The 16,260-nt window shown below is 52.7% G+C and overlaps 1 protein-coding gene across 1 annotated transcript; it reads right to left on the reverse strand.

The window, feature by feature from the left end:
• Positions 1-2,110: 2,110 nt before the first annotated feature.
• On the reverse strand, positions 2,111-14,282 carry LOC311123937 (SH3 and multiple ankyrin repeat domains protein 1-like; the record flags this gene model as incomplete). The annotated part of the gene is made up of 12 exons (XM_084198154.1): positions 2,111-2,183; positions 2,853-3,749; positions 4,558-5,425; positions 5,585-8,122; positions 8,869-8,977; positions 9,425-9,543; positions 9,820-9,876; positions 9,991-10,017; positions 13,436-13,516; positions 13,600-13,735; positions 13,893-14,017; positions 14,200-14,282. Coding segments are annotated over 12 exons (5,113 nt in total), but the record flags the coding sequence as incomplete, so codon positions are not given.
• Between the last annotated feature and the right edge of the window lie 1,978 nt (positions 14,283-16,260).

The raw sequence follows: 16,260 nt of genomic DNA on the forward strand, positions 1-16,260 counted from the left end.
ACAGCTACCTAACCCTAGGGTAGAGAGGAGGAGCTACAGCTACCTAACCCTAGGACAGAGAGGAGGAGCTACAGCTACCTTACCCTACGGTAGAGAGGAGGAGCTACAGCTACCTAACCCTAGGGTAGAGAGGAGGCGCTACAGCTACCTAACCCTAGGGTAGAGAGGAGGAGCTACAGCTACCTAACCCTAGGGTAGAGAGGAGGAACTACAGCTACCTAACCCTAGGGTAGAGAGGAAGCGCTACAGCTACCTAACCCTAGGGTAGAGAGGAGCAGCTACCTAACCCTAACCCTAGGGTAGAGAGGAGGAGCTACAGCTACCTAACCCTAGGGTAGAGAGGAGGCGCTACAGCTACCTAACCCTAGGGTAGAGAGGAGGCGCTACAGCTACCTAACCCTTACCCTAGGGTAGAGAGGAGGAGCTACAGCTACCTTAACCCTAGGGTAGCGAGGTGGAGCTACAGCTACCTAACCCTAGGGTAGCGAGGTGGAGCTACAGCTACCTAACCCTAGGGTAGAGAGGAAGAGCTACAGCTACCTAACCCTAGGGTAGAGAGGAGGAGCTACAGCTACCTAACCCTAGGGTAGAGAGGAGGAGCTACAGCTACCTAACCCTAGGGTAGCGAGGTGGAGCTACAGCTACCTAACCCTAGGGTAGAGAGGAAGAGCTACAGCTACCTAATCCTAGGGTAGAGAGGAGGCGCTACAGCTACCTAACCCTTACCCTAGGGTAGAGAGGAGGAGCTACAGCTACCTAACCCTAGGGTAGAGAGGAGGAGCTACAGCTACCTAACCCTAGGGTAGAGAGGAGGCGCTACAGCTACCTAACCCTAGGGTAGAGAGGAGGAGCTACAGCTACCTAACCCTAGGGTAGAGAGGAGGCGCTACAGCTACCTAACCCTAGGGTAGAGAGGAGGCGCTACAGCTACCTAACCCTAGGGTAGAGAGGAGGAGATACAGCTACCTAACCCTAGGGCAGAGAGGAGGAGCTACAGTTACCTAACCCTAGGGTAGAGAGGAGGAGCTACAGCTACCTAACCCTAGGGCAGAGAGGAGGAGCTACAGCTACCTACCCCTAGGGTAGAGAGGAGGAGCTACAGCTACCTAACCCTAGGGTAGAGAGGAGGCGCTACAGCTACCTAACCCTAGGGCAGAGAGGAGGAGCTACAGCTACCTAACCCTAGGGTAGGGAGGAGGAGCTATAGCTACCAAACCCTAGGGTAGAGAGGAGGAGCTACAGCTACCTAACCCTAGGGTAGAGAGGAGGAGCTACAGCTACCTAACCCTAGGGCAGAGAGGAGGAGCTACAGCTACCTAACCCTAGGGTAGAGAGGAGGAGCTACAGCTACCTAACCCTAGGGCAGAGAGGAGGAGCTACAGCTACCTAACCCTAGGGTAGAGAGGAGGAGCTACAGCTACCTAACCCTAGGGTAGAGAGGAGGAGCTACAGCTACCTAACCGTAGGGCAGAGATGAGGAGCTATAGCTACCTAACCCTAGGGTAGAGAGGAGGAGCTACAGCTACCTAACCCTAGGGTAGAGAGGAGGAGCTACAGCTACCTAACCCTAGGGTAGAGAGGAGGAGCTACAGCTACCTAACCCTAGGGCAGAGATGAGGAGCTACAGCTCCCAGAGAGGACAGGAGGAGAAAGCACTAACTAGTGTTAATAATGAGGACAATCCTCGTTCTCTCTTTCCCCAACAACACTAACAACTGCTCAGATGAAAAAGCTAAACAACATTTGATTGTTTCTCTCAATATATTTGGCTCAGTTTTGTCACTCTATTTTACTCCTATTGTTATTTGTTGCCTTGTAGTGTGTGTGTGTGTGTTGACATGAGAGTCAGTGCGTGTGTGTGTTACTCTATTTGTGTGCATGAGAGTGTATCTGTGAGTCAGCTGCCAGGCCCTGAGTACCAGGTGTTGGTCAGCCCTTTCTCCAGGGCTCCTTTTTTCCTCTCTGTTCCAGATTGGTCCTCCCTATGGGTGAAATTAGGTCCTCTGCTTTTGTTGTGTGAATCCATCATGGATAGCAGCAGTTGTGGCCTCTCTCTCTCCTCTTCCCTCACTGACTCCATCCCCCCTCCTTTCTCTTTCTGTTTGTCTTCTCAGCTCCGACTCCCATCATCCCTTCTTCCTCGTGGTGACAGAGAAGAAATGGGAAAAGGAGAGCTGGAGAGCCTTGGGAAAGAGAAGAGCGATTAAAGTCATGTTTTTAATTTTTTTGAGCCATTAATGGATGCTTTAACAAGAGCAAGACCTGCCCCAGTGCCATACTATCTGAATAACACATTCATGAATTTTGAGCCTGATTTCAATTCAAGAGACGGGAGAGAGAGAGACATGAAAGAAACCAGAGAAAGACGGGAGAGAGAGAGACATGAAAGAAACCAGAGAAAGACGGGAGAGAGAGAGACATGAAAGAAACCAGAGAAAGACGGGAGAGAGAGAGACATGAAAGAAACCAGAGAAAGACGGGAGAGAGAGAGACATGAAAGAAACCAGAGAAAGACGGGAGAGAGAGACATGAAAGAAACCAGAGAAAGACGGGAGAGAGACAAAAGAGAGAGAGAGGGACAGGAGATAGAGACAAGAGAGATGGGAGCGAGAGAGACAAGAGAGAGAGACAGGAGAGAGACGAGAGAGAGACAGGAGAGAGATAGGAGAGAGACAAGAGAGACAGCCAGGAGAGAGACATGAAAGAGCAAGACAGGAGAGGGGGATAGGCAGAGGTTTACAACCTGGCATAGGATTTGTTCTATCTTGGTTTATTTTACAAGACAGGCCTATCTCTATGCTCTTATCCTCTCACCCTGCTCCCTCTCATCCACCCATTTCTCTCCCACTTACCTGTCAGTCACTCTCTTCAGAGCACGTTCAATGTTCATGCGGTGTCCCACGCGCGTCACCCCCAGGTCCAGATAGTCCTCCTTGGTGAGGGAGGGCAGGTGAGTGCCGTCGATCTCGTTGTCCAGGAAATGCTCCCTGTGCTCGCCCAGGTTCAGGTATCCCAGCCAATCAGCCACGTCATATTTGGTCCAATAAGGCAGTGGCTTGGAGGCAAAGGGCTTGGAGGGGGAGGGGGGAGGGAGGTGAGGGTAGCTCAGGCAGGGGGGAGCAGGGAGAGGGTGCAGGGGAGGTGATGAGGTACCAGATAGAAAGTGGGTGGGGGAGAGGGAGCGAGACACCAACAGGGAGGCGTTTGGGGGAGGAGGGGCGCCAGAGGGGGCAAAGAGAGGAGGGGAGGGGGAGAAGTAGGGGTCACCCATGTGGTTAGCGGGCGAGGGAGGGGTGATGGAGCCGCGGAGCTCGTAGAGGCTGCTGTAGAGGGGTGTGGTAGGGAGGAGGGGGAGGGAGGAGGGGCGGGGTGGACCCAGTTTGGGCCTCTCTGAGGGGGATATGAGGGGACTGGGGGCTCGCCTACGCTGCAGGTGGTGGGACTCTGCCTTCCTGGACTCTCTACTTGGAATGAACTGGAACTCCAGGGCTTTGGTGCGATACACAGGCCGGTGTTTAGGGGAGGTGGGATAAGGGGAGTAGGTGGGGGAGGACATGGGGGAGTTGGGGCGTGGAGGGGGCTGTACGGCAGCCACAGGGGGCTGGGGGGACGGGGGACGGTTCCAGTTGGGGTACTGGGAGGAAGGGGTGGGGGACAGGGACAGGGCGGGCTGGGAGTGGTGGATAGGGGAGGGGGACAGGGAACGAACTGAGGGGGGGCTCAGGGCCGAGGCGGAGTCCTCTGAAAACCTGGGGACAGAAAAGAAGGAATGACAATGAGACAGGATGAAGTGAGAGAAAGAGAGTCACATACTGTACATACAATACATAAAGGGGCTATTCATAACACATTACCCAACCTCACCACCACTATTCACTAGTAGCCTAAACCTGAAGATGGCCGCTGTTAGATTGGCTATCAATTTTATGCTCGGGATGTTAACAGCAGCTAATTGCTATTAAAGTTGTGTTGAGTAGACATGAACTTGCTTTCCTTTCTCTTGCTGTTGAAACACAGGCAGTAAATTGAAGAAAGGGGTCATGTTTTATGTCCAGTCAAACAGAAAGGAGGAGTGCAATTACCTGTTTCTGGTGGAGGAGAGACATAAAGCAGACGGAGACAAAAGCATGGGACATTAAAGTGGGGAAGAATTTACATAGTAAAACACTCACGCATGCACACACACAAACTCACCCATTCCAACGAAATACATAACAAGTAGCGCCAGGACAAGAGATCGCTGTGTTGATTGATGTTTACAACACAGGAGGTTGGTGGTACCTTAATTGGGGAGGACAGGCTCGTGGTAATGGCTGGAGCGGAATCAGTGGAATGGTATCAAATACATCAAACACATGGTTTGATGCCATTCCATTTTCTCAGTTCCAGACATTATTATGAGACGTCCTCCCCTCAGCAGCCTCCATTGATGTAAAACATGCACGCATTTGTAATGAAATCTTTGGTCTACTGAATATAATACAACAGTGGTGATTTTATCCATATCAACATGCACAACCTCACCAAATATCCCCTAACATATTATAGAAAGTGTACCTGTGTCTACTTAGCGATCTCTGGCTTCCTCTCTGCTGCAGTTTGTTGCTGAGCTCATTGATGATGCTGGCCTTCATGCTGGACATGGGGGGGTACAGCCTCCTGGCCTCCAGGTAGGCCCCCTGTTCCCCTACTAACTGACCCTCTGACCCCCACAGAGGCTTCATCTCAGGGGTCCGGGGCCGGTCAAAGTAGGGCGAGGTGGGACGCCCCAAATTCTGTGTCTTCCCATAACCATCCCGTCCTCCGTCATCCTCCTCCTCTCCTTCCTCGCCCTCCTCCTCCTCTTCCTCATCCTCCCTCCGTCTGTGTGACTGGAAGGAGGGCGGGGCCGTACTGGTCTCTCTGCGTAGTTCGGCTGCGCGGCCCCCCTCCCTGAACCTGCCTGATTTGGGGTAGGTGGAGACAGCGGCCGTGGTGTTGTGCATGTCAAACGTCTGTCCGTCCAGGTAGCTCATGTACGACTCCAGGAGGTCTGCTCCTCCCTCCCCTACTCCTCCCATCCCTCCTCCCTCCCTCCCTCTCTCTAGCCTCTCTTCCAGCCTCTCTCTAGCTCCTCCGCTCATGGCCAGGATGTTGTCTAGGTGGTGGTCACTGCTGCTGCGGCTGTCCAGCTCCTCTATCCCAGAGTCCACCACCGTCTCCTGGGACTCCCCTGCCTTGGCTGTGGGGTGAGGGTGGTGCTCCCCTATCCTGCGGCCGGCCGCTGTAGAACCAGAGGGGGCTGGGTGTGTCCTGTCCTGGTGGGGCTGGACTGAGGTCCTCGTGGTGGTGGCAGCAGTGGTGGTGGTGGCTGCAGAGCCCCGGAAGGGGCCAGAGGAGGCTGCGGTGGAGGAGATGGGAGGGGGACCACGGTAGGATGGAGGCCCTGCAATGGAGTGGGGAGGAGGAGTGGAGGATGAGCTCCTATGGATGGGGGAGGGGTGACCCTGGGTGGGGGAGGAGCGACCCTGGGTGGGGGAGAAGCGCCCTTTGGGAGGAGGAGTGGGGGAGGAGCGCCCTTTGGGAGGAGGAGTGGGGGAGGAACGCCCATGGGAAGGGGAGGAGCGCCCGGTGTGCGTGCTGTTGTAGAGGTGGTGAGAGTGGGTCATGGCAAGGGAGGGTCTGTGGAAGGAGCTGGGTGGGGGAGAGACAGAGGGGGGAGGCGGAGGTCCTGTGGGCTGGAGGCCGGAGGGTGAGGGTGGAGGGAGGGGGTTGGGTGATGTCTGAGTGGGGGAGTTTCCTGACTGGGTCAGGTTGGCCACCTCACTGTCATAGGAGGTAAGGCTGGAGGTCGTGGAGTCCCCCGCCTGTGGGGAGGGTAGGGGGTTGTGGGCCGGGAACCCGCTGATAAACATGTCTTTTGGAAGGGGCGGTGGGGGAGGAGGGGGAGGCGGTGGGGGCTGCTGCTGGCGGGAGGCCAGGTTGTTGATAATGGCGCGGTGTGTGTACCCTGACCTCCCACCCATACCCCGGTCAAAGCTGTTGGCAAACTCCAGGGGAGGGGGCAGTGGGTCCGCAAAGACAAACTCATCATCCACATCCACCGAGGGGGCAGGGGGCGGCAGAACCATGAGGCCACTGCCCGCAGAACCCCCTCCCCCCTGAGGGTGAGATGGGGCGGCTGTAGCAGGGGGAGATGGAGGGGTGAGAGACAGGATGTAGGCACCTGCCTCACTCTCCATCCTCAGAAAGGAGGGCGGGCGAGACTGCTGGGACGACGGCTGAGGGGGCTGCTGGGTAGGGGCTGTCTGCTGCCTCATGTACCCCTCTCTGTCCCGGTCTCTGTCCCGCTCTCTTTCTCTCGACCTCTCCCTCTCTCTTGACCTCTCCCTCTGTCTTTCCTCCCTGTAGGTTGGTTGGTAGTGCTGGGACTGGTAGTGATGCGTGTGGACTGTTTTGTCCTCAGAGAAGCGCACCCTCAGCCCCTCTCTGGCCCCGCCACCCTCCCTCTCTCGCTCCCCTCCTCCCCCCTCCTCGCCCCAACCTGCACCCCTGAGGATCCTGGGGGAGGGGGGTCGGCCAGTGGAGGAGGTGGTGGCGGCTAGGGAGGAGGAGGTGACCAGGTAGGAGGAGCTGGAGGAATGGGTGTCTGAGGAAGCCGGCGTGGGGGAGGTTGCCTGGGGGGGGAATGCCACCACACTGGACATCTGTCGTCCAAACTGGTGCTCGGCCCCTCTCTCCCTCCTCATCTTGCCGTCGTCCTTCAGGGCGCGCTCCCTGGCAGCCAGGGCCAGGCCCAGGGGGGACGAGGGGTCCAGGACCTTTCCTGTCAGGGGGTGGATGAAGGTGGTGCCAGAGGGGACCTGCTGCTGCTGCCGGCCTGACGCACCGTAGAAGTCAGCCGGAACAGACTTGGGCTGGTAGTCTGGAGCCGGGGAGGAGTACTCCGGCAGGCCGAAGGCAGGGGGCATGCTGCGGGTGTGGTGGATGAAGGTGTCTCCAGAGAACATGCCCTCGTCGATGGACTTGGAAGGCCGGAGGCGTGGGGAGGGGCCACCAGGCTGGGGGCTGAACTGCTGCTGCTGGGAGGCCTGAGTCCTGCCTGCCCCTCCTCCCCCTGGCCCCACCTCCTCCTCGGCAGACATGAAGATGGAGGCGCTCTTCCTGCGGGCCTCATGGAAGCGTTCCCTGTCCCGGCGTGCTGCGCCCACAATGGCCGCCCCAAACTGGCTGGTGAAGTCACTATCCTGGCCTCGGAGGGAGGGGGGTGGAGGGGCCGGGATGGAGGGGGGAGCAGGGGGTTGCGGGGCTGGGGTGGAAGGGGGTCCGTGGAGGGGTTGGGTTCTGTCAGTCTCCCCTGGTGGGGTGGGCTCGGCATCCACACTGCTGCCCTGGCTGCTTCGGCCACTGCCACTGCTGATGGAGGGGGCCTTGACTATGATGGTGGGGATGGGGATGGAGCTCTTCTCCACTGGGGCCTTGCCCCCCAGCGTGCCCTGGCTAGCCCGCAGGTCCTCCACCTTGGACTGCTTCACTAGGGGGCCCTTCCCTCTCCGTGCACCCCCTCCTTTAGGTACCCCCTCTCCAGCCCCCCCCGCGGCACTGCGCTCTGCCCGCTGCGGCTGGCTCTGGGTGGTCTGCTGCTGCTGGGGCATCACTGTGGCACCGCTGGAAGGTGGGGCGTTACTGTAGCCCCTCCTTAGACCTGCAGCCTTGGCCCCCCCTCCTCCCCCTGCCCCTCCTGCTCCAACAGGCTCCCCTGGGTAGCCCCCTTTCCTAGAGGCAGTCCTGCTCTGAGCGGAGTGGGCGGGGGCATTAGAGTACTGGTGCGTGTGGTCCACCCCTCCGCCTCCCTGGCCGGTGCTGGGGCCCCCTGCCCTTTCACGGCCCCCGTGGATGAAGTGCACAGACTGAGAGTAGAGCTGGTAGTGGGCTGCCGTGGAGGTGGACTGGGACACGGCCACAGAGGGCTGCTGGGAAGACTTGCCCCCTCTCCAGCCCAGGGGCGGGGCGGAGGAGAAGGGGGGGTCTGGCGGGGCAGTGGTGGGGGGCGGGGGGATGTCATCTGGGCCGGGAACCGAGAGACTACGGGCAAACTTCATGGCCGGAGGATTGAGATGGGACTTCTCCTCTTCAGTCACCCCTGCAGTACACCACAGACAGAGATACAAGAGAAGGATGAAAAGGACTGATGAAAGAGAGAGAGAGAGGGACTGAGGTATAGGGATGGATGAGAGAGACAGAGCAGAGCGATCAGATGGGTGAGGGATGGAGGAGAGAGTGGTAGAGGAATGGTACAGAGAAAATACTGCTAGAACAAAAGAACAGATGATTAATGTGGGAGGCTGTCTGTCTGTCTTTGTAACTGCCTGCCCGTCTGTCTAATTGTCAGGCAGTCCTCTCATTCATCTGTAAGTCTGTCTATCCTCTAGCAGAGATATGATGCCCATCAATATCACTCTGTATGTACTGGTAAAAGTACAGAAACTGACATTGTAGAACCTTATACCACAATAAACAGGTTATGTTTACTTGGCAAGTCACAGGAGAAGTCCATTGTCTTTAGCTGTGTCACACTGAACCACAGTTCCAGCCCAGCTCAGCTTCTGTGATGAACAGCTCCTAGCTACAGTGTACCAGCCTACAAACCCATAAAACTAGTACAATGGAGAGCACATACATTTTAGTACAGTAAACTGCTATACTCCACAGCAGAAACATACTACAACATGAACCAGAGTAACATGTATGTTAACTGCAGGACAGAGACAGAACAGAACAGGTAGACTAGATGCACATGGTATACTACAGCTACAGACAAACAGTGTTTTACAGCACAGGCCTTTAAGAGTCTAGAGGACAGACAGACGGACAGACAGACAGCCTCACCAATGGATTTCTGTCGCAGCATACCGTGCGGGGGGGCGTGGCCTGATGTGAACTGGGCGTGGTCATAGCCCAGCCCTGTCATCCCAATTTCTGATTGGTCGTAATTTGGCTGCACAGCAAGAGCGGGAAGAGGGAACAAAGGACAATGTTCAGAAAGGATATAACTTACAGTATATAACTTATATAACAGAAAGGATATAACTTACAGTATATAACTTATATAACAGAAAGGATATAACTTACAGTATATAACTTATATAACAGAATAAACATTGCAGACTGTGGTACTGTAAGTGCATAAAATAGCTTCACTATTCATATCTAGTAGTACAGTAGCTTAGGCAGTCAAATACATCTTATTTGTATGAGTGTTGCATCAAGATAACCCACTAAATGAGATTGTGTAGCATCTCCTAAAAATGTGGGTGTTATCATAGGAACACTACTGGACAAACTGTTCCTCTCAACCTCATGACAGGTGATCGCACCAGTGAACACGAGCTCGCACACACACGCACGCACGCGAACACACACACACACGCCGACACACACACACCTCGTTGGCGTAAAAGGAGCCCCGGCTCCTGTCTCTCCTTGTACCCTGACCCCGCGTCCCTTGCCCCTCAGTGGTGCTGATTGTCTGCTGAGCTGCTGCCAGAATCTCATCTAGTTTATCTGAGACAGCGAGAGAGAGAGAGAAAAAGAGAGAGAGAGACGCAGAGAGAGAGAGAGAGAGCAAGTGGTATAGAGGTTAGAGAAGGATAACAAGAAGAGGATGCGATAGAGTGGAGGAGGGAAAGGGTGAGGGAGGGGAGAGAAGAGAAGAGAGGGTCAAATCAAGCCAACAAACAGTCTCCCACACATCCACCCACTGAGGGGGAATTGGTTGATATGTGAAAAATAAAGCCCGGCTATTCCCCTGATGCTGTACATGGATATGAAGTCTCTTACTCAAAGCCATCTGATAGACTGTCCTCTTCTTCTCTGTAACTTGTGAAGACTCAAATTCTGAAAGGAAACGGAAAAACCCAGTAAGCTGACTGAACGCTAACTGGCTAGCAGAGACGTTTGCAGTTTTAATAGCTACAAACACAAAGCATAAAAGAAGTTTGTGAATCGTACCAGATTTATTTTTCCAGGGGGTAGCAGCTGAAGACAAGGCAAAGGCAGATGTTAACTTTGGTACTTGAGTTACGGTAACACCATCATTGTAATAAGTAATACTCATATTCCTATGTGTGCTGCAATCAGAGGTGTCTGTGTCCTCTTTACGTACACACACACACACACACACACACACACACACACACACACACACACACACACACACACACACACACAGCTTGGAGATGTCTCTCACCTCTCTCCACTGTGAAGCGTCCCCACCACAGGGAAGTGCAGCGAGTTCAGAGGAAAGACAGAGTTAGTGGTTAAAACACTGAACACGACCGTGAGTAGACCATAGGGTTCTACAGACGGTTTTAGAGAGGTGTTCAAACAGCCCGCTGTGAGTGTGTGAATTTGTGTATTGTGGGGACAACGTTTTTAGAGGTGGTGAGTGGTAGGAAAGTTTAGAAAACAACACTGTGTAATAACTGTATAACAACTTTCCAGTAAAAAGAAAGATAGCATACTGTCATTAGCCTTCTAATCGACGCTTAGGCTACTGCTTTAGAATAGAAAGGTGCTGTTAAAACAATGCTGAAGAACTCAGGTAAGGGTGTGATATCATGTCCATGTTAATACTGGTGCTGGTGCTATCTTGCAGTGTGACTTCTAGGTGAACTGGGACACTGCACCAAACATAGAGGTGAGATAGTTTAATGGGCATTGTCAGAGGGAGCTATATTAATTCATGGCATTAGAATAAGCATATGGCAGAGGCTGATATGGCTCGATCACGCATTCTGCTCCTGAAACCTTGCTTTAGAGAACACGCTTATGGAATGAGGAGCGGAAGTTGATCCATAAAGAACAGTTGCAGGACAGACTTTCATATGAAAAGAGATCTTTATAGTATATGTTTGTTTATGAAGATTAAATAATACAAATATATCTACTGTATGGTTATGCATTAAATATGGAGGGTATAGTTGTATTATCTCCCTTGTCAGGGGTTATGTATGTGTGGGGTTATACAGTATATATACTGCTGTTACAGTATTAAGGTTTGTGTAGTAGTGGGACAAGGGGTTGCAACATTAGTGTAGTGTAGGTTTGGGGTGTTACATACTATAGGGGTAGTGATCATTGGTTTACAGGTGAGGGGAGATCAGGGCAGGGCAGGGGGTGTCTGTGGGGGCGGGTACTCATGCTGTGTGTCAATCAGTCAGTCAGGGAGGTTGGACCACAGAGAGGGGTGATGAGGGGATAGTCAGGGGGGTTGGACCACAGAGAGGGGTGATGAGGGGATAGTCAGGGGGGTTGGACCACAGAGAGGGGTGATGAGGGGATAGTCAGGGGGGTTGGACCACAGAGAGGGGTGATGAGGGGATAGTCAGGGGGGTTGGACCACAGAGAGGGGTGATGAGGGGATAGTCAGGGGGGTTGGACCACAGAGAGGGGTGATGAGGGGATAGTCGGGGGTTGGACCACAGAGAGGGGTGATGAGGGGATAGTCAGGGGGGGTTGGACCACAGAGAGGGGTGATGAGGGGATAGTCAGGGGGGGTTGGACCACAGAGAGGGGTGATGAGGGGATAGTCAGGGGGGTTGGACCACAGAGAGGGGTGATGAGGGGATAGTCAGGGGGGGTTGGACCACAGAGAGGGGTGATGAGGGGATAGTCAGGGGGGTTTGATCACAGAGAGGGGTGATGAGGGAATAGTCGGGGGTTGGACCACAGAGAGGGGTGATGAGGGGATAGTCAGGGGGGTTGGACCACAGAGAGGGGTGATGAGGGAATAGTCGGGGGTTGGACCACAGAGAGGGGTGATGAGGGGATAGTCAGGGGGGGTTGGACCACAGAGAGGGGTGATGAGGGGATAGTCAGGGGGGGTTGGACCACAGAGAGGGGTGATGAGGGGATAGTCAGGGGGGTTGGACCACAGAGAGGGGTGATGAGGGGATAGTCAGGGGGGTTGGACCACAGAGAGGGGTGATGAGGGGATAGTCAGGGGGGCTGGACCACAGAGAGGGGTGATGAGGGGATAGTCAGGGGGGGTTGGACCACAGAGAGGGGTGATGAGGGGATAGTCAGGGGGGTTGGATCACAGAGAGGGGTGATGAGGGAATAGTCGGGGGTTGGACCACAGAGAGGGGTGATGAGGGGATAGTCAGGGGGGTTGGACCACAGAGAGGGGTGATGAGGGAATAGTCGGGGGTTGGACCACAGAGAGGGGTGATGAGGGGATAGTCAGGGGGGGTTGGACCACAGAGAGGGGTGATGAGGGGATAGTCAGGGGGGGTTGGACCACAGAGAGGGGTGATGAGGGGATAGTCAGGGGGGCTGGACCACAGAGAGGGGTGATGAGGGGATAGTCAGGGGTACAGTGAGCTAGTAGCTACCCAACCGTCTGGATCCTATCTTGGCTCTCCACTACAGGAGATAATAAGCAGTGTGTATTGAGGACAGGAGTAATGTAAGGGAGAGTGACATGTGGGAGTCCATTGGAATGAGCTGGAATCTGACCTAGGATCAGATAGGGAATCCTCAGAGGCTCCCGCTTGCCTCTCATATGATCTGCTCCCATAAATCATCATCATGGGCCCAGTGAGCATGCTCAGTAGAGACCGCAGCAGCAGCCACAGTAGTCTCCCTCCGAGTGACACCCAACCCTGCAGTGTTACCCTGGCAACAACACACTCAGCCAGTGTAGGTCTGTTTGTGGAGACGTGGGACTGGTCTGGGGGTGCTAGGGTTAAAGGGCTGACAGCTGGGGGGTGCAGGGGGTCAGGGGGTAAAGAGGGGCGTAGTGAGAAGGATCAGGGGGTGGGTGAGGACATTGTTTGGGGGGTTACCTGTAGTGGGGGTGCTGGAAGTGACAGTGTGGAACCTCTGAAAGAACAGTGAAATGCATTGAGACTCTCATCCATGTTGGTACCCTAACAATGCTGTGTTGTCACCCTTAAGGTTCTAACCACTTTTCCTGGGACACTCAATGGCAGTATATAACAGTGGCACTTCTCTGCCTCTCTTGCTTCCCCCTCTCCATCACAGCATACCTCTCTCTGACTTTGCATCTGCTTTTGCCTTTCCTTTCCCACTGGGCACACACTGGTTGAATCAATGTTTTTTCCACGTCATTTCAATGAAATTACGTTGAACCAACGTGGAATAGACGTTGAATTGACGTCTGTGCCCAGTGAGTTCTTTCTTTTTTAGGGCTCTCTCGCTTTTTTCTCTTCATGTATCTTTAGCTCTACCCATCCCTCCTGTCTTCACCTTCTCTTCTCATCACTCTCTATCAATCTCCAGGCTTACATCTCCCTCTGTTATAGATCCTTTGTATTCCTTCTATATGTGCTAGCTCTTTCACTCTCTTTATATTCCTGGTCTCCCTTTCCTCCTCTGTCCTTCTCTCTTTCATTCACTACCCAGAACCCAACCTGTCTCCCCCATGTCTTACCCATCTCCTCCAGTTCTGAGGTCATGGATTTGGAGCGCAGAGCGATGGCCGGGGTGCTTAGTCTTTTACTCTGCTGGGGGACTGTGGAGAAAGGAAAGCATCATCATCCTCATACTCATAATCATCATCATCGTCATAGTTCCAGACCCTGTGTTGTCTCTTACTTTTCTTTCTTTGGCCATCCTCCATGTCAGGGTTGCGTGTTACCATGACAACCTTGACCATGAGGGCGTTTCCACCTTGCCTGATCATGTTGACCACCTGCCTGTGGCCCACCTTCACCACATTCTGACCATTCACCTGAGAGGGGGAGGGAGAGAGAAATAGAGGGGAAGAAGAAGAAGAAGAAGAAGAAGAAGAGAAGTCCATGTAATAGGTTAGAGAGGGTGATTTTTCCGAATAACAGTCATTGTGAAGAATCCAACTACAGCTCCCATCATGCCCCAGCAGCACACACCTCAATGAGGAAGTCTCCCATTCTCAGACCGGCTCTCCAGGCAACGCCTCCCTCGTCGACAGACTCCAGGTACTGCAGTGCTGGGAAGGCTGGGGTGGGGGTGAACTCCTCGATGGGAGTCTGAGCTGAGGGGTCACAAACATTATGTCATAACGACTGTAATAACTAGACTGATGAAATAGATGCAGCACAGTGAGACTGTCCAAGTGTGTTCGTCTGTGTTCGCGTGCGTGTGTGTGTGCGTGTGCCTGTTTATTAAAGGCCTGTCTGTATATCTATCAACAGCTGAGCGCACGTATTTCCTTACCCTTGGCTCCTCTCAGCACAAAGCCAAAACCCTCACTGTCTTTTTTCTGCAGAAGCACTGTCTTCTCCTTGATGATATAGTCACTAAGAGAGAGATGGGGAGAGACAGTTAGAGAGATAACATGAGATACATAAAAAAAAAGGAGCGGAAGAATGAGGACGGCAGGAAGGAGAGAGAGAGAGATAGGAGATAGGTATCCACCCCTGCACACTGCACCAGGAGGGAGCCTTAATCCTGGGAGAGAGAGGGAGGTGGGAGGGGTCAGGGACCTTCTGAAATGAGGGCACATTTTTAAAGCACATGAATGAATACATTTAACTGACTCGTCCCTGACTCGGCTCCCCAGAGCTGGGCAGTGGGTTTGTATTTCCTGTGTCCTCTCTGGGGTCAGGGGTCAGCTGATGACATAATGCACCAGACCAGGGGCTCGGTTGGCAGCTTTGGGTTGGCAACTAGGCGAGGTACAGTAAGATTGCGCTGAGTTGGTTGACAGAAAGACCAGAGATGTTGTTCTAGAACCTCACTCTCTAAGATGCTAGGCTATATATGATAGTGGTGGTTGCCTGAGCAACAAGCTACTGGACGTAGGAGCTAGCTGGTGTAATATAGAGAGGTCTGACTACACTGGAAGAGAGCAATGTATGCAAAGCTAGGTGCTCTAATGGCACAGAAGTTGTCATCCAAAGAAGAACAATAAGAATCCTCACATGTAGAGCCAATAAAGCGATACAATGGCAGTTAGGTTATGTTTGTCCGCCTCGCTAAAATAGCCTCATGAATAAACAGGGGATAATGAGTATGGGAGATGACAATAATTGGCAGTTTCCAGATGCTATCTAACTATAGTACACAGAGCTATCATGGAAAGACCACAAAAGAAGTAAGAATACCCACAAGAACCTGCATGTCAGTCACTTGATCCCCTTTGGAAGACCTAGTTTAGTTAGTAAACCAGTCATCCAAACATTCAACCACATATGTCACTGAGTCAGTGAACCAGTCATCCAATGATTCAACCAGCTAGTGTGTCACTGAGTCAGTGAATCAGCAAGCCAGCTACTGAATTATGCAATCCAGAAGTCCTTCAACCATTAACCCATTCAGTTTCCCATTTAGTCAATGAATCAGTAAGTCAATGAGTGATGCATGTGGTCCAGCAGTGAGTCAGGCAGTATGATGGGAGGGAGTGTGAATGGAAACAGCCAGTCAGTTAGTCAGGTGTTCTATAGATACTGTCTCTACTGTAACATACTGTACCCACATGCTGATAATCCTACTGTGCCCCCTACAATAGTCCCAGCCAATTCCATCTCTCTCTCTCTCTCTCTCTTTAGTCCTCCAAGTTTGCTTGCCCCCTTCTCACCTCTTTTTCTATGTCTATGAATAAATCGATCTACATATTGTCATACTGTATGAATAATCATAATAATATGATAGATATATAGACATACAACATACTGTTTACCTGTAATAATGTTTCCATAGTGTATGTTGCTTGACTATACTCCAAGCCCCACCCCTCTGCTTCTATCTCTGCATGTTTTTCTTCCCTTTCTTCTTCACCCATGCAGTCCCCTCCACTGGCATAGCAACTCACTTAAATACAGTCACTGGCATAGCAACTCGGAATAGCAACTCACTTAAATACAGTCATTTGCCAGCATGAACCAATGAGCACCACACAATCATGGACTGTATCCATCTGTAATGACACCTTCTTCCTCATAATATAGCCTAGTGCACTACTGTTGACTAGAGATGCATGGGATCTATATAGGGAATAAGGTCTCATTCCAGACCCCGGCACACCTAAGGGTTTGTTGGGTTGGTTAGGTTCCCCACACTAATATTCCCCTGGACTGCAGCCCAGTGGTATCTATACTAACACAAGCTCCCCTGTCATCAAGTCTGTCACCAACTCAAGGTTGTGCATACCGTAATAACACACCACAATCATCTAACCATGTTTCTCCAATATATCTATCTCCAACATACATACCTACTGTATCTCCAAAGTAACTGATCCATGCAACACAATCTATAAGTTAGAGCTGGGTGATG

This window comes from Coregonus lavaretus, assembly GCF_964263955.1.
Source record: "Coregonus lavaretus genome assembly, contig: HAP1_SCAFFOLD_7463, whole genome shotgun sequence".
Taxonomy (NCBI): domain Eukaryota; kingdom Metazoa; phylum Chordata; class Actinopteri; order Salmoniformes; family Salmonidae; genus Coregonus; species Coregonus lavaretus.